The 17526-nt window shown below is 57.1% G+C and overlaps 1 protein-coding gene across 1 annotated transcript in view; it reads right to left on the reverse strand.

Moving 5' to 3' along the window:
* PER2 (period circadian regulator 2) overlaps positions 1-9881 on the reverse strand; it is a 28486-nt gene extending 18605 nt beyond the window's left edge. Inside the window, exons 1-6 of the mRNA XM_068965642.1 lie at positions 9652-9881; positions 8943-9005; positions 7840-7994; positions 6105-6226; positions 4911-5112; positions 1034-1085 (exon numbers count right to left, since the gene is read on the reverse strand). Of these exons, the coding sequence (XP_068821743.1) occupies positions 1034-1085; positions 4911-5112; positions 6105-6226; positions 7840-7994; positions 8943-9005; positions 9652-9881 (824 nt within the window). The remainder of the gene's footprint in view (positions 1-1033; positions 1086-4910; positions 5113-6104; positions 6227-7839; positions 7995-8942; positions 9006-9651) is intronic.
* Between the last annotated feature and the right edge of the window lie 7645 nt (positions 9882-17526).

Raw genomic sequence — 17526 nt, forward strand, 5'->3', positions numbered from 1 at the left:
CTGAGCAATGGGAGCGCTTCCGGGGCCCTTCTCTGGGGCAGTTTGCACTTTAACTGGGGGAAGCGCTGCTGCTCCAGTGCGGGGGTCCTAGCCCCAACTCCTGAGGGTACCCAACTCTGGCTGGAGTCACTCCTGACACTGTAGCCAGACGTTCAACGGGTCCCTTGATTCAGGGCCACCGACCTGTGGGCTCTCCCCAAGAAAACACACTCAGACCAAAGGCTACACAAGCTTCCAGGGTCCTCACAGAACCTGTGGGGAAAGCTGTGGGCTCTCCCTGAGAAAACACGCCCAGACCAAAGGCTACACAAGCTTCCAGGGTCCTCACAGAACCTGTGGGGAAAGCTGTGGGCTCTCCCCGAGAAAATACATTTAAACTAAGGGTTTCATGAGCTTCAGGGGTCTTCACAGAGCTGTGAGGAAAGCTAAGGGCTCTCCCTGAGAAAACACACTTAGACCAAAGGCTACATGAGCTTCTGGGATCCTCACAGAACCTGTGGGGAAAGCTATGGGCTCTCCCTGAGAAAACACACCCAGACCAAAGGCTACACAAGCTTCCAGGGTCCTCACAGAACCTGGGGTTCATGTCTTTCCAAGCGAGGGGGGGGGAGCTGGCCAATTTCCCAGGTGACAGATATGAGTCTGGGCTGCCCAGGCTGACGTTCTTCTCGAGGAGCCGGTCAGTCACCCCATGGTTGGCCCGTCTCTCCTAACTCCCCAGGCACATTTAAAATGCGGCTCGGGACTTCCCTGGCAGGCCAGTGATTAGGGCTTAGTGCTGGCACTGCCAGAGCCCCGGTTCGATCCCTGGGCGGGGAACTAAGGTCGCACAAGCTGAGCAGGATGACCAAAAAATGAAACAAAACAGAACGGCTTGGCCTATGGAAGCGTGTCTTCACACGGACTTTTCAGGACACGCGTGCCATGCGGCAGAGGTGCCCCTGCTGAGCCTCCACCCCAGAGAACGGGGCCTGGGCAGGTGGCGGGGCGAGGGCACTCCCGCACCTTCCCCACCTTCAGGAACTGGGCTCACCTGACTCGGCAGAAGAAAGACTTCTCCTCCATACATTCTTGAGTAAAAGAGTCTGAAAGAGAAAGTCCCCGTCACACGGCTGACCCCGGAAGGCGCTTTTATTTCCTACAGATGAGGCAGGAGAATCGAGAGTCAGGGTGCGAAGCAGGTTTACCTGCCACCGAGCGGAGCCCTCAGGGTACAGAGCTCTGACTCCAGTCCTGACCGAGGTGAGGGCTAGTTCACAAGTGAGCACTCATGGAACCACGCCGTGCTAACAGCACTTAACTTTGGGAGCTGTGCTCACTCGTGGGCAGAGTGTTTGCATATAAACGCCCGAGTGTCTCAACCCAAGCATTTCTGGGGGGACTGCTGTTCTTCAGGTGCTAAGTCCACTTGCGACCCCACAAACTGTAGCACGCCAGGCTTCCCTGTCCGTCACCATCTCCCGGAGCTTGCTCAAACTCACATCCATTGAGTCGGTGATGCCATCCAACCATCTCATCCTCTGTCATCCCCGTTTCCTCCCGCCTTCAGTCCTTCCCAGCATCAGGGTCTTTTCCAATGAGTCAGCTCTTATTCACATCAGGTGGCCAAAGTACTGGAGCTTCAGCTTCAGCATCCGTCCTTCCAATGAATATTCAGGACTGATTTCCTTTAGGATGGATGGTTTGATCTCCATGCAGTCCAAGGGACTCTCAAGAGTCTTCTACAGTATTACGAAAACATCAGTTCTTCAGCGCTCAGCTTTCTTTATGGTCCAGCTCTCACATCTGTGCATGATTACTGGAAAACCATAGCTTTGACTATATGGACCTTTGTTGGCAAAGCGATGACTCTGCTTTTTATCACACTGTCTAGGTTTGTCACAGCTTTTCTTCCAAGGAGCAAGTGTCTTTTGATTTCATGGCTGCAGTCACCATCTGCAGTGATATTGGAGCTCAGGAAAATAAGTCTGTCACTGTTTCCATTGTTTCCCCATCTATTTGCCATGAAGGGATCGGACCGGATGCCATGATCTTAGTTTTCTGAATGTTGAGTTTTAAACCCGGCTTTTCACTCTCCTCTTTCCCTTTCATCAAGAGGCTCTTTAGTTCCTCTTCACTTTCTGCCATAAGGGTGGTGTCATCTGCATATCTGAAGTGAAGTGAAGTGAAGTCACTCAGTCGTGTCTGACTCTTAGCGACCCCATGGACTGTAGCCCACGAGGCTCCTCCATCCATGGGATTCTCAAGGCAAGAACACTGGAGTGGGTTGCCATTTCCTTCTCCAATGCATGAAAGTGAAAAGTGAAAGTGAAGTCGCTTAGTCGTGCCCAACTCCTAGCGACCCCACGGACTGCAGCCTACCAGGCTCCTCTGCCCGTGGGATTTTCCAGCCAAGAGTACTGGAGTGGGGTGCCATTGCCTTCTTGGTTATTGATATTTCTCCAGCAATCTTAATTCCAGCTTGTGCTTCATCCAGCCTGGCATTTCACAAGATGTACTCTGCCTAAAAGTTAAATAAGCAGGTTGGCGATATACAGCCTTGATGTACTCCTTTCCCAGTTTGGAACCAGTCCGTTGTTCCATGTCTGGTTCTGTCACTTCTTGACCTGCATACACGTTTCTCACAGGCAGGGAAGGTGGTCTGGAATTCCCTTCTCTTGAAGAATTTTCTACAGTTTGTTGTGATCCACAGTCAAAGGCTTTAGTGTAGTCAATAAAGCAGATGTTCCAGAGAGTTCTGAAACTCTCTTGCTTTTTCTGTGATCCAACAGATGCTGGCAATTTGATCTCTGGTTTCTCTGTCTTTTCTAAATCCAGCTTGAACATCTACAAGTCATCAGTTCACATACTTCTGAAGCCTCACTTGAAGTATTTTGAACATTACCTTGCTAGTATGTGAAATGAGTGCAACTGTGCGGTAGTCTGAGCATTCCTTGGCATTGCCTTTCTTTGGGATTGGAATTAAAACTGACCTTTTCCAGTCCTGTGGCCACTGCTGAGTTTTCCAAATTTGCTGGCATATTGAGTGTAGCACTTTCACAGCATCATCTGGTAGGATTTGAAATAGCTCAGTTGCAATTCTATCACCTCCACTAACTTTGTTCGCAGTGATGCTTTCTAAGGCCCACTTGACTTCACACTCCAGGATGTCTGGCCCTAGGAGAGTAATCACACCATCGTGGTTATCTGCGTCATTAAGACCTTTTTTGTACAGTTCTTCTGTGTATTTCTGCCACCTCTTCTTAATATTCTCTGCTTCTGTTAGGTCCAGACCATTTCTGTCCTTTATTGTGCCCATCTTCGCATGAAATGTTCCCTTGGTGTCTCTCATTTTCTTGACGGGTCTCTAGTCTTTCTCATTCTATTGTTTTGTAATAGAAGCCACTCAGGGCATTTCGCAGCTTACATCAATCCTTACTTTAAAATTTAAATGTCTAGTAAAAGCATGAGTTCAACTGGGCGACCTCATTAGAGACGAAAGAACAGTGTTTTCATAATAAACACGATTCAAGAAAAGATGCCTTAGATTTTGGTCTTTCTCATAAAGCTTCCTCTACTCAGAACAAAGAAACCACCACCAACAACAAAACATAAGGGAAAGTAGAGAGTTACTGGTTAGGGAAAATGATATGAAATTACTGGCCTGGAAAGGCCTCATTTTCTCTTCAGATAAAGATGCAGTCCCAGGCATCCCAGGGGGGCGGTGCCCGTTCATGCTGGGAGCCCACACGCAGAGCGCGCTCCCTCCTCGCAATGACCGAGAGCTGAGTGGTCCTCCTAACGCTGGCTGCAGCCTTGAGCGATCTGGCTGCACAGTTCCTAGGCTGGGGCTTCAGGTGAAAGCAGACGGCTTGACCCGAGAAACGTGAAGCACATATCCCCCTCGTTGCGAGTCAACCTTAGAGCAAACTGTGCCCTGGCCCTGGCTGTCTGGGCTCGGGCAGGAACAGCTGCTGAACTGGGGCTCTGACAGCGGTGGCAAGGCCCTCACTGCCTGGAAGCAGGGGAGGGGAGCCCCACGGCATGGAGGGACCCAAGATCCAGGTGGAGGTGGATGTGGGCGGAGGAGCATTTTGATGGGAGCGGAGACCTGATCTAGAAGCCAAGGACAGGAGTCAGTTTTGGGGGACGCAGCCAGTTTGGGGGGATCTCTTGGTCGAGATCATGACCAAGGTCCAGCTTGTCCGGAGCACTCCTGGTCCCGTCCATTTCCTGCTCGTCTCTCCTGACTCCCTGGGGCTTCTCCTCTTTGGGTCCATCTCAGCTTCGAGAACTCAGAGCCCACAGAGGGGCTAATGACCGTCTAGGCGCAGATGGACACACACTGCAGGACAAGGATGCAGGACACTTGACCGTGAGAGCCCCGTGGCCAGGAGCAGAGTGGGCGGGCTGGGAGCCCTGGGGCCTGGGGACGCAGCTGCCGTGGTGCATCCCCGGAGCCCGCAGAGCCTGCAACAGCCAGCTGGGTCTGAGCTGGGAGGACGGCGTGGTCTGTGTTCACGGAGCAGCCTCGCGGAGGTGCTGAGCTTCCCCTCCGCACTAACATCACCACACCACCTGCAGGAAGCCTTCCAGATGTGTCCCTGTCTTTCTCCCCTCCCTGCAGCCTCGCCTCCAGACTTCAGCTTCCAACACCTTTCTTTCCAAAACACCTGACATCCCTTAAAATCTTCTAAAGCCGTTTTCCCTTTCTGAAATCTACAAAGACTTTTGTCCTAAATTTATTCTGAACAAACAACCTTTAATCTTTCACAGACACGCCAGCCCCTTTGGGAGGGCACGCTGGGGGACTGCAGCGGAGTCCCGTGGAGGGGAGGTGGGCAGCGGCCCCACGTCAGGGGTCGCCCTGCCCGGCCCCCAGCCTGCTGGGCCGAGTCCTCCCCGTGCTGCCCAGGGAGAAGGGCCCTCACCTGCTTGGCGGCGGTCACTCCAGGGCGGAAGCTTGTACGGCGTGGTGGAGCTGTGGAACACGCTCACGTCATGGGGTGCCAAGAACTCCACAAACTTGGCATCGTAGAAGGCGTCCCTCTTACAGCGAAAGATGGAGGCCACTTGGTCAGAGATGTACAGGATCTTCCCAGTCACCAGGGACACAGCAGCCACAAACATATCCTGGGACGCGGAGAATGTGACCCTGGTGAGGCCGGGCAGGAGCGGACTGGACAGGTCACCCTCCCCGGAATCGGGGTCCCCCCAGAATCGGGCCGAGGCATGGGCAGGGGGCAGGACAAGTGAAGGGTCGTGGACCCCTCTTCCCCAGCCCGGACCACAGTGACCGGACTTCTTCTCTTACACATATGGGGTCCCAATGGGATACTGTTTGGAAAAGCACGTGGGGTTCCACTGCCGAGCAGAACCCCGGCTGCGGGAATCCTCTGCAGCTGTCCCCAGCCCTGTCTTTGGGCATGGCACTGCTGGCGGCTAGCCCAGGTGACCCAGGAGTTGGCAGGGGCCTCACCCCTGCTCCCCCTGACTGTCGACCTTTGCAGCGCATGTCTCTCCCGGGCTCAGGGCTGCCTGAGGGGCTGGAGGCATTGGGGCCCTGGCCCAAACCCAGGCTCTCCCGGCCAACTGGCCCTCGGAGCTCGGGGCTGGGGTTCCCCATGGGTTAAGGGGCTCCCCTGGGGTCAAGCTGCAGCGGGGGCACTGGAGGAGTGGCCTGGGAGGGTCAGGATCCCCTTCCTTCTCCAGGCCAGCACCGCTGTGCTTCTGGGACCTTGGGGTCCCCACCTGCCCTTAAGTCTGCTCTGGTGACTGAGAACTGGGGGCGACTCACCCCCCTTCGCAGACCTCAGGGTGGGCCCCACCTATGGGCTACTTGTGTCCCTCCCGTTCCCCCCATCTTGGGGGCTCACTCTCACGCCCTTGATGTGGGGTGGAGTCGCTTGGGCTGCGAGGGGTCAGCCTCAGAGAGCAGCACAGACTGGCACACGGCCGCTGCTTCTGAATCCCTGACTTACACTGTTTTCTTAAGGAAGGAACCCACTTCCTGAAACTCCCGGCCCTGCTGCTATGAAGCCAGGGCTCGGCCGGCTCCCCCTGGGAGACTTGGCCAGCGGACATGAGCTTTCTGGGCGAAGACCCGGGTCGGGTCAGGTGCTCACCACGTTCTTCACGATGAACTCGGAGGTGACGCCCTCGATCTCGTGCACGGTGAAGGAGGGCACGTGGGTGCCGCAAGGGTGGTTCTCGCTGGACATCAGCAGCTGGTAGTACTCCTCACTGGCTGCGGAGAGACCACAGGGAGGGCTCAGCTCAGTGCCTAACTCATGCCTTTCTCATGAGAAAGTGGGCACAGAACCAGAGAAGTGTGAAGGCTGAACAAACAGAAGTCCAGGTGTTTTCCCCCTGAAAAGTCAGATGGCCTTTGATTACAGAACTTTTTGAATCATTCTCAGGAACCTCTCAGGAACATTCCCAGGCTTCTCAGGAACACGACCACACAGTCCACCTGAGCTCACGTCCCCCACGGGCCTGTCTTTGAGACACTATGACACACCGCTGTTTCCAGGCAGGACAGTGGGACAGCCCCTCGTACCCACCCCCTCGGTGGCCAGACGCTCCCATCTGGACAGAATCGACTCTTAGAAACACACCTGGCGTGACAGGCGGCTGGCTTCCGCAGCTGAGCTGCTAAGAGGGGCCCCAGGCGTGGCGTCCGGGGCTTGGGCTCCCGGGGGTGGGCTGCAGGCAGGACAGTGCCCTAGAAACGCTGGCACCTCTTCTGGGTCACGCTTTCCTTACCTGCCCGGAGGCAGGGGCACCTGTGGCTACCTGAGACCCAGGGCAGGGGCACCGGCTCGGAGGCAGGCCAGGTCGCAGAGCTGCTGAAGGAGGACTAAGCTCTCCTGGGAGTTGTTCATGGGATGTGGGATTTACTGAAACGCACGGCATCTGAGCGTTCTGCAGCCCGCAGTGTCTGTTCGTGGATTCCCGCGCTGCCTCTGTGAAGGGTCCAGCACACGTTGTCTCAGGTAAACGCCTCAGCTGATTTTGCTGTGTGCATGCTCAGACGCTTTAGTCAAGTCCAGACTCTTTGCGACCCTAAGGACTGTAGCCCGCCAGGCTCCTCTGTCCATGGGATTCTCCAGGCAAGAGTACTGGAGTGGGTTGCCATGCCCTCCTCCAGCGGATCTTCCCGACCCAGGGATTGACCCTGAGTCTCCTGCGGTGCAAGCGGACTGTCTACTGCTGAGCCACCAGGGAAACCCTTCGATTCTGCTGTTCTGAAAGCTCTTCTGTGTTCTTCCATCGAGTGATAAAATCCGAACAGACCCCCAGAGGGAAGCGGCATGCGAATCACGCGGGCCGTTGCTGCCTGGGGTGGAGATGGGCACCGGGCCTACCTGCCTGCCTTCCTGGTGGAAAGAACCATGGTAGAAACTCACACGTTTAGAAAAATGAGGCGATATCCTCCTCGTATCCCCTCACATGATTTTTTCAACGCAAGCCCTCAGCGACAGGCTGGGTTGGGTGTGGGGGGTACTCACAGCCCCAGCCTGCATGCACGTCAGCACTCTCTGGCCAGAGCCAGGAAGGCACTGGACACTCCGCAACGTGACGGGACCCCATGCTAGAAAGCTCAAAAGCTCCATCTTGTATTAATAAACAGGTTTCTTCCGTTGGCTGGTTTTCTACCCGCTTTTGTTTCTTTCCTCTAAAAGTCACATACAATAGAAAACTTCTGATGAACTGAGGCTTTCAACCAGCTGCGATTTCAGCAGACTTCTGTGACTTCCTTCTGCTATTTCAGGACTGCGTTTCAGAAAATCAACCGAGTCTAAGCTCTGATCTGAGGAGATCTGAGACTCACTGCTACAGGTTGGAACAAACACCTACCTTTCACTTGCTTCACGCTCCTCAGGGCGTACTTAAGGGTCGCCAAGGTGCTGGCCTTCCCCTTGGGCTTCCTGTCCGCGGGGAGGTGGACCTTCAGCTCCTTCAGGGTTTTGATGAGCTCTCTGTGGGCGTCGGCTTTGGTGGACTGCTCGCTGCTGCGGAGTTGAAGAAGGACACGATCACCCTAAGTGCCGCCTTCACTGTGCCTCTGGCCTAGCTTCCCCACTGGGGTGCGAGGACGCTGCGGTCTGCGTGTTCTTGGTGGGCACGCAGGACGCAGGGGTGCCCCTGCCAGCTGTGAAACCAAAACTTGCAGACATGTGTTGTGTCCCTGGTAGGGAGAGGAACCGTGCTGGGAGCAGCAGTATTCTACCCAGGTGAACGCGGAGAGCATCCTTCCTGCTGGCTCTTCTCTACCAGCAAGGCCTACTGGTCCACCCACCACCTGACCAACCTGCCCCACTGCTGAGCCCTGTCTTTCTTCCGGTCTCAGACAGAGAAGGAGTGAGTGACGGAGACCCCAGGGGACAGCATGGTGGTGTCCTGGGACAAAGATGTGAAAACAGTGAGAAGAGGGGAGAGGAGAGGAGACCAAGTGTATAAGGAGGATCTTCAAATCCAAGGATACAGGGATGTGGGCACTTGCAGAGGGGGACAGGCTGTTTAGACAGAGGATCCAGAGAGTGAGGGATTGGGCCTCGGGGGTGCTGGCATAGCGCCCCCAGGCCCGAGACTGAGGTCTGAATTTTGCCCCAGTGGTGATGGGAAAGCGTCTGTCAATATGAAATTAAGGACATGTTTGTCACAAACACCTAAATAGAGAGGTCAGGAACACTCCAGGTACGTGTCTGAGATGCAGACAAGGCCTGCCAAGTCAGAGCCAGAGGAGCTGCAGGCCTGCGGCACCGTCAGGGGCTTGGAGCAGCCTGAGGGGCCAGTCGTCTGAAAGGACGAGGCTGGACTCACAGAGGGCACAGCTGCTCAGACTGATGGGCTCCAACAGAAGCTCGAAAATAGTCACATCACCCCCACAATCTCGTCTCATGACAAACTTTTCTATCTCTCCGAAGGCCCTGAATGGAGTGAGTGGTAACTGGCCTTACCTGCAGCCACTGGTGGACAGGTGGCGTTCAGACTTTGCCATCATCAGGTCAAAGGTTTCAGGACTAAAAGAACAAAAATAAATGCAAAACTCAGAAGAGTGTGTCCATCCCTGCCCTCCCCATCCACCCAGGGATGACAGGCTGGACCACACCACAGCAAGTCAATCAGGAAAAACACGAGGTTAAGAGAAAACGAACGGAAAACCTCTGGATGCCAGATAAGGAAGTGCTGGGCGATACACATCCTAGGCTAGAGCAGCAAGTTCACGCTCTGTAAGCCACTCAGCATCGTTCAGGGTTTCCTGACTCTTCTGCCTCCCGTGATCTTGTCATCTCATCATGAATCTAGCACAGTCCTGCACCCATATCACCATTATGAGGAAGGACAGACCTCAGGAGAGTTCAGTTGTTAATAAGTTAGTAAGACAGAGGATGAGATGGTTGGATGGTATCACTGACTCAATGGACATGAGTTTCAGCAAGCTCCAGGAGCTGGTGATGGACAGGGAGGCCTGGCGTGCTGCAGTCCATGGGGTTGCAAAGTGTTGGACACGATTAAGCAACAGAACTGAGTTAATGAGATTTTCAAAAGTCCTGAGACACTTGATCATCATGACTTAAAGACTGCAAAAGCACCCACGCTAGCTCGGAATGAGACACTGAGAAAACAAAGGCCTGGCCTTGCCTCCGGGGCCTCAGCTGCACCCACCCCTGGCGCGCGCTCGGCAGCCCCAGCAGCAGCCCCGGCTCCCGGCCGCTGTCTCCACAGCTGCTGTGCCGCGAGTCCTGCCCCGTCGAGCCATTCTCATCGGTCTCGTTCCCGCTTGAGCCACCGCTCATGTCCACGTCCTCCTGGAGGGTAGCTTGGCTGGCCCGGGGCTCCGCGGGCTCCTCGGAGGGGTCGCTGGGGCTGGGCATGTGGTCGGCGCAGCCGTCCATGCTGGCTCCGGGGCAGAGCTGGCAGAACAGAGACTGTGGTCAGGCGCGCGAGGGCAGGCGGCCTGCTAGGAGGGACGCCCTGCCGGAGCCCTCCTCCAGGTTCGCTCAGGGACACAGGGTCAGCGGTGTGGCTTCTGTGCCCTGGGTCCCCAGCTGCCCTGAACTGGGAGGGCCTCCACAGCCCCAGACACCCCTTTGCTGATGGCCCTCCCCAGGATGGGGGTGCAGCGGGGTTCAGATATCTCAGCCATCACAAGTTACGGGAGACCCAGAGCCAGGCTGCAGGCGGGGAGGCTTCACAGGGAAATGAGGCTGCGGGAGGGGGGTTACTGCATGGAGAGGGCGGGGCGGCGGGAGCCCTCATAGCGGCAGGGGGCGGGGGGTCCATATGAGGCCAGCGTGGGGCCTACACTTTGTGGGGTCCATGCAGAGCCCGGATGGGTCGGAAGCAGCAGACTCTGGGAACTTCGTTTATTTGGACAGAAAGTTTCACTTCGGGGCTTTGGGGGGTAGGTGGGTGGAGGGGGGCTGGAGAGAGACTGACCGGTTGTAGGCTCAGGTGAGTAAAGACAGTGAGGACCCAGGGCAGGAGGGCTGCACGGGAAGCCTAGGGACGGGAGACTGAGAGGTCACGGGGCAAAAGCAGGACCCTGGAGGGTGCCTCCCCAGGGTCCCGGCAGGACGCAGACCCTCCTGCAGACCCACAGAGAGCTGGATGGAAGCCCCGCACGAGTGGATGTGGTCAGGGTTGAGGAAACTGCAAACGATTCGCAGCTCTGGGGCGACCAGGGGTGTGTGTGGGGGGCTGTTCTCTCCCCTGGGCCTGGAGGGGCAGGAGGGGCCAGCGGGGCCACCGCAGCAGCGGCGCCAGGCCACCTGCAGCCTGGGGGTGGGGGCATAAACCCCACTCCCCTCTCCTCCCGGCCTTGGCGGTCAGGAAGCCAGAAGGTGGGGGGACACACAGATGCGGTCCCCAGAGGCCAGCCTCGGCCCTGAGCAGTGGCGGGAGAGCTGGCGGGCCCAGGCAGTGGACACCCCCACCCAGAAGGCAGAATGTGCCCCTGCAGCTTTCTCGCACTCAGGGGCCTGGATGAGAGGCCGCAGGGAGAGGACTCTGGCGGATGTGGCTCTGCGGACAGGGCGGGGGGCATGGCGCGCGCTGGCTCGGGTAACCCCCATGGTCGCTGTCCACAGCGCACCAGGATCCCGTTCTTGGGAAAACAGGCAGTGACTTGCCCAGGCCACACACACAGCAAGAGACAACGCTGGATTCAGGGCCCCCTCCTCCCCAAGGAGGGGGCCTGTGCAGAATCCAACCACAGCGCTCTTCGCAAAACAAAAACAGCAGGTCTGATCAGACCCTGTCTGGTTCCCAAACCAGTCAGCAGAAAGGAGCCAACATGCGGCTTTGGAAAAGGAGTGCAATGAAGACGAGAAATACAACCTCCAGAGCACAAGGAAACAAGCAAGTTTAGGACAGCATCACCGGTTCTGTATCACAAACAAAATCAAGAAATGATGGATTCAATGAAACACGTGACGACAGATGAGCTAAAGCTGCAGACTGAGGTGAAGGGTCACATTAGAACAGAGAATTAGAAAGATAAAGTTTAGACTCAGCAGTGGAAAGGATGAGAATGCGAAACGTTTTAAACATGCCCCGGGAAAGGGCTGATATTAAAGTCACATTTTTTTACCTGCAGATAACAGCTGTTTCTGCAAAAGACACCATAGCAATGAGACAGAAACTACAGAGAAAGACACACGTGCAAGGAAAGCATCCTGAAGACAGATCTGTATGCGCCTGACTCCCTGAGCGCCCGGCAAAATCACGTGAGAAGGGTCGAAGCCCAGCTGCATCCTGATGAAATGATGTTTTCAAGGAAAAAGAAAATTCTACCCATGGAAAAAGCAAACAGTTTCCCTGCGAAGGACGCTAAGTCACGCTACTCTTGGATGTCTCTGCTGTGATACCAGATCTTCAGAAGAGAAAGTCTGCATGCCGAAAGGAGACAGCCAGGGCCACCAGAGGAAGGCTGTCAGAGCATCTGACTGTGGTCTTAGACAGCTGCTGTTTACTGGTCCCGAATCATGAGAACCTCAAACGCCAGCTCTCTGCTGCGAAAGTCAGGAGCAAACAAGCACATCTACCAGTCGGGCTTCAACATTCAGGGAAGTTCTAGCTAACATGATAAAGAATGAAAGGTGCTAATGTCTGGGAAGAGAGAGACCGAAGACTAAGAACAGGCTGTTTCCACACAGAGAAGCCCCAGGTAAGAGCTATTGACCTGGGAAGATGCTCCACCTCGTTAAGACACGAGGAAACACGCAAAGGATGAGGCTTCCACGGGGGAGCAGAACAGCAGCATCCTGGGCTGGCCAATAGGAGGGCTCCTGTGTTGGACCAGCAAAGTCTTCCTGGAGCGGGGGCTCTGGGCACGTCCAGCCACGCTTACAGCCTGGCCCCTCCTCATGCCTGGGAAGCTGCTCCGTCCACACAGAGACGTGTGAGTGTGGGGTATGTAGGAAGAAAGACCCGGAAAGGACCACCGGCAAGGAAGCCACTGGCATCGTGTCCACCTGGCCCACGTGGCTGGGCCCAGCCTCAGCTGGCCCTACTGCGGTCCACGCAGGGCAGCTGAGCTCCTCTCTGCCTGGGGCGCAGAGCACGGCTCTGCTCTGCACGGGGGTCGCCAGCGCGGTGGGGCCCGGGACCTCCCTGCAGCCACCCCCCGGGCCCAGGCTGGGCTCTGACCTCGGAGGCCTGGTGCCTGCTGCAGCACACAGCCCGGCAGCTGGCCCGACGGCCGCACCAGCAGCTCTGCCTTCTCCCGGCCCTGTGGGCGTGGCGTCCCCTGTCTGGCCTTGCCCCCCGGGGTCACCGAGATGGCCAGGGCATGGGAGCTCTGAGTCCCTCCCAGCGGTAGCCCAGGGCCTGGTGCACGGTGTGAGGGCACAAGCCAAGGGGAGACTGCACCCAGTGAAAGGATGGGAGCCAGGCTCACTGCTGCGGGAAGACCCCAGGCACAAACGGACGGCCACAGAGCAACGGGACCCGCTGTAAGGAGGACAGGGGCGCTCTGCAGGGCTGACCCCGGCCCGTCTCTGCCTACAGCGCTGGGGCCAGTGAGCGCAGAGAACGGATGGCCTTCTTGTCCTCGTGGAGCTCACCTTCAAGTGCGGAAAACAGACCGTCCGGCAGGGAACGGCGTGCAGGGCAGATGAGGGAAGCTCAGAAGCAGAGCAGGGCTCCAGATGTGGGAGCGGCTGGGTGTGAATCAGGAAGGGGGGCCAGGGAAGGCCCACATACAGGTGACGCGCAACTTTGCACTTGCCCCCGGGGCGTGCTCACTCAGAACCCCGCGGCCACGCTCCCCCAAGCCTGCAGGCCTCACTTCTGCCTGGCCACTGCGGGGCCCACACTCAAGGAGTCTCTGCCGGACACGTGGGACCTTGGATGAAGGGCCAAGGTCACCATGGGGTGGGCCCCGCTTCCCCCGCTGCTGCAGCCAGGTGGGCAAGGCAGCTGGATCCGAGGGGGCGTGCGCCCCGGGTGAGCTGGGACCACGGCCCCCGAGGGCGGCGCTGCCTCTGCGTCCCGCCCTCGAACAGACCGTCCTTTCCTCTGCATCCTTCCTTCATCTTCCTCCGGATAGTTTTTCCAATGAGACCCGAGGGGCTGAGTGGCCAGCTGGGTGTCTGTGAAGCAGGGTGTCATCGTGCGTGTGTGTGTGTGTGTGTCTCTGTGTCAGTCGTCTCTTCTGCACTCCCCACTCCCTCACCTCAGCTGCCCTGGGATTACACCTCCCAGTACTGGACCAGCATTTAAGCTTAGCCTGCACGCTCCTTTTAAGAGAACCCAAACCAAGACAGACTGAAGCGGCTGAGAGGATGGGCCAGGGGGACGGCGAGTGCAGGGGTCCTGAGGCCAGCGGGTCTGAGGAGGACGGAGGGCCAGGTGCAAGGCAGGTGGCTGACACGCGGTCAGAGCCAGGCCGTGGCTGCCATCTGAGTGAGATGGAAAGTGCACCAAGGTCTGACTCACGTGTCAGCAGGGTTACAGGGCAGAGCAAGGTGGGAGCTGGGACACCTGTTAGGGGCTCCTCCGTGCTTTGCTTGCTTCTCAGGGTTCCCTGGACACTACCGGTCTCCCCCACAGCCCTCCCCAGATAAGCAGCGAGGCAGGGCCTTTCTGCTGAGTCAGTTCTGAAGGGGAGGGGATGGCAGCGGAGGGCTAAGTGAGAAGACCCTGGACAGTGGGACCTCTGGCAGGTTCCTCCACTTCCTGACTGCGGTCCTGGGCAAGTTCCCACACGTCCTGGGGCCCTGCTTCCCCATCTGTAAGGTGGGCCACAGCAGCACCCACCACCCACTGGCTGCTTAGAGGCTTGAAGGACAGCGGTTCTGCGTATGGAATGCAGCGAGCCTCCAGCAGGCACTGGCTTTTATGGTCCCTAGGAGCTTCCCTGGTGGCTCAGATGGTAAAGAGTCTGCCTGCAATGCAGGAGACCGGGGTTTGATCCCTGGGTTGGGACGATCCCCTGGAGGAGGGCAAGGCAACCCACTCCAGTATTCTTCCCCAGAGAATCCCATGGACAGAGGAGCCTGGCGGGCTGCAGTCCGTGGGGTTGCGAAGAATCGGACAGGACTGAGCGACTGGGCACAGCACAGCACAGCCAATGACTAGAGGAAAAGAGACAGGGTAAGAAAAAGCAGTTTTTTTTCTTTAAAAAAAAGGAGATAGTTCATTGTTAAGAGTGCTGTCTCTGGCTGCCTGTGGAGGAGGCGTGGCACACCGTGTTTCCACACACCCGGGGCTTGTCACCCAGCTCCTCGGAGAAGCCCTGGTTTTTAGGGTCCCAGCCCCTGAGAGCGTAGGACAAGCATGGCAGAAACGGGAAACAGCAGACCAACCGTCCGAGCCTCATTATTCCAGAAAACGCGTCGCTCAGCACTGACAGCTCTAACCGACTGACCTCATTTTGCCAAGTTGGCAAAACCAATGTGCCTGTCAAAGCAGACTTTGCCTCCTGCTTCCACAAACGTCCACTGAGCGCCCGCCCTCGCCAGCGTGCCAGGGCTCCATGGAAGCCCCGGGAAGCCTGTGTTTCCACCAGGGCAGCGGGAGGGGAGGGGGGCGTTCCTCATGAGCCCAGGGGCCCGGGGGAGGAAGGGACCGCCTGGCTGCAGAGGGGCTAAGGAGAAGGCAGGCGGGTACCTGCTGCGAGAGACCTGCCACGGCCACTTCTGAGACGTCCACACGTGGGAGCTGCTCTGGGGAACAGCCAGATGGAAGGAAAGTTGCTGCGCTCACACCCTTGACCCGGGCCCCTGACCGTGTCTTCAGTAGCCGGGGCTGCTGGGCCGGGACAGAGGAACACTCAGAAAGTGCCGTCCATGGTGAGATCACCGTCTGGGCTGGCTTCACGGCACTTGGGACAAGGAGGAAGCTGGCAGGGAGGTGGGAGGGGGCAGAAGCCTGCCGACGCTGGCCAGGGCCTTCATTCCCCGTCCTCCCTTCGTGCACACACTCACAGTTTCCACAATAATCAGTAGAAAGAAACGGGACCAAAAACATAGCCTGAGCCCCAGCGCCGCCCTCTACCAGCACCGCCAGCACGGTAAACGCTTCCTGCGCTCACCACCCCTGGTCTGAGGGGGACGTGCCCTTCTCTGTGGAAAGCAGAGACCAGAAATCAGGGCAGGCTCAGTCACTGAAGACCAGCTGAAATGGAAGATGAGACACCTGCCGACGGGGACGCCTTGCTGTGTGTCCACAAACTGAGCCCCCAGCCCCAGAGGCAGGACGCTGCTGGCCCCCAGGGGCCCTTGGTGGTCCCCATCCCCACCCCTGCTCCCCACTTCCACCCCAGGTCCCCACGAGCCTGAGTTCTCACAGCCTGGTTCATTCCCCCCGTTTCTGAACTTTACGTAACAGGGACCTCACAGCCTGTACTTTGTTTCTGCAAGCCCTCGTATTTTACAACCCCAAATATTATAACCCGGTTGCTACTTCCTGGCAGGAGCCAATTCCCTGAGGCCAGGCTGCTGTAATCTGGAGAAAATGTTTGTCCTGCTGAATAAACACTGGCACTCTCCATGGAAACCGCTGGTAACCGAGGAAAATGTGACTGCAGCCGTCCAAATAAGGAAGAGACGGTGGCTGGGGAGAGGCGTGCTCCCCTCCCTAAGACCCCTCAGGCACTCTTAGCTCCACCACCTTTAAGAAGCACAGGATTTCAAACAACGCAAAAGCCTCTTGCTTTTGCTTAAGGCTGGCTTCAGCGTCTAGGGGCCAGGGACCAGCCCAGCTGTTCCGATTCTTCTCAGGCGAGGACTCTCAAGGCCTTCAGGAGCTGGGGAGTAGCACTCGGCCGGAGGCCCCTCCGTCTTCCGAACTGCCCACTTCTGACAGCACAGTGGCCTTGGCCTGTCCGTGACCTGCCCGCCTCTGACAGCACAGTGGCCTTGGCCTGTCCGTGACCTGCACTGCTCGCCTGCTCACTGACTGCTTCTGATCCGCACTAGACTTGGAACTGCAGTAACCAGCTTGTTGCAGAGGTGCCTACGGAGAGCTCAGAGGTCGGGGCCGGGCCCCTTCTGGGGTTCTCCGCAGTTGGCAGGCGGCCCGCCTTCCGCAGGCCGCGGAGCGTCTGCAGAGCTGTCGGCGGGTGCATTTCTAGTTAGTTTTGCCGAATACGGTAGTTCTCAGTGGCACGCTTTCTCTGGACAGAACGCTAAGCGGTCCCGCCAGCAACTCAGGGACCTGCCAGAGCCTGTGATTTGTTGAGGCCCCGTGAGGTTATTACATCATCATTTAAAAACAGAGGCGTGCCCACCAGTTATTTTTCTGAAAGTTCAGTGTGGGTGAGAAATAGTACAAATGAGAGGAACTTTCCCTGCTTCCTTCTAAGCCTCACAGAGTAACACCATGTGCCCTCAAGTCAGGAGCCCTCCTGTGGGAATCGTCTGCAGAGGAACAGAACCCCAAAGGCTAGGGATGAGGGGCTGATGTATATATGCCACTCCGTACAGCTGTCTCTAGACCACCAAACAGAACCTACTGTGCAACAGAGGGAAAGCCACCAGAGTGTTCTGTGGTGACTGAGAGGGGACAGAGGTCTCAGGAAGGGGATATGTGTGTACGCAGAGTCAGACATGACTCAGTGAGTACACGACAACAGCTGATCCACTTTGCTGTAGGGCAGACATGAACACACTGCCAAGCAACCATACTCCAATAAGAACGGAAAACAAAACAAAACAAAGCTAGAGATGGAAAAGCAGACCTCAGAGATCACCTACCCTGAGCCCGGCCTCACAGATGAGCCCTGGAGGCGGGGGTGTGGGGGCCGCTGGGTCACCGAGCAGCAGCCCAGGGCCAGGCAGGCGACAGCCCCCTGCTCCCTCCAGCGCCCAGCCCCCACTGCAAGCCCAGTGAATCGCAGCGAGACGACAGCGGCAGATAACTGCCAACACCCACGGCGCCATCCCTGTTGGCATATCACGTTGCTGCCACTGAAGAAACAGGAGTCCCTTTCCTCTTTTTACTTAAATGCTTTACAAAAAGTGATTGCTTGTCGTTTAGCTGCTGAGTCGTGGCGGACTCTTTTGCGACCTGATGGACTGTAGCCTTCCAGGCTCC

Source organism: Capricornis sumatraensis, chromosome 2, assembly GCF_032405125.1.
Source record: "Capricornis sumatraensis isolate serow.1 chromosome 2, serow.2, whole genome shotgun sequence".
Taxonomy (NCBI): Eukaryota; Metazoa; Chordata; class Mammalia; order Artiodactyla; family Bovidae; genus Capricornis; species Capricornis sumatraensis.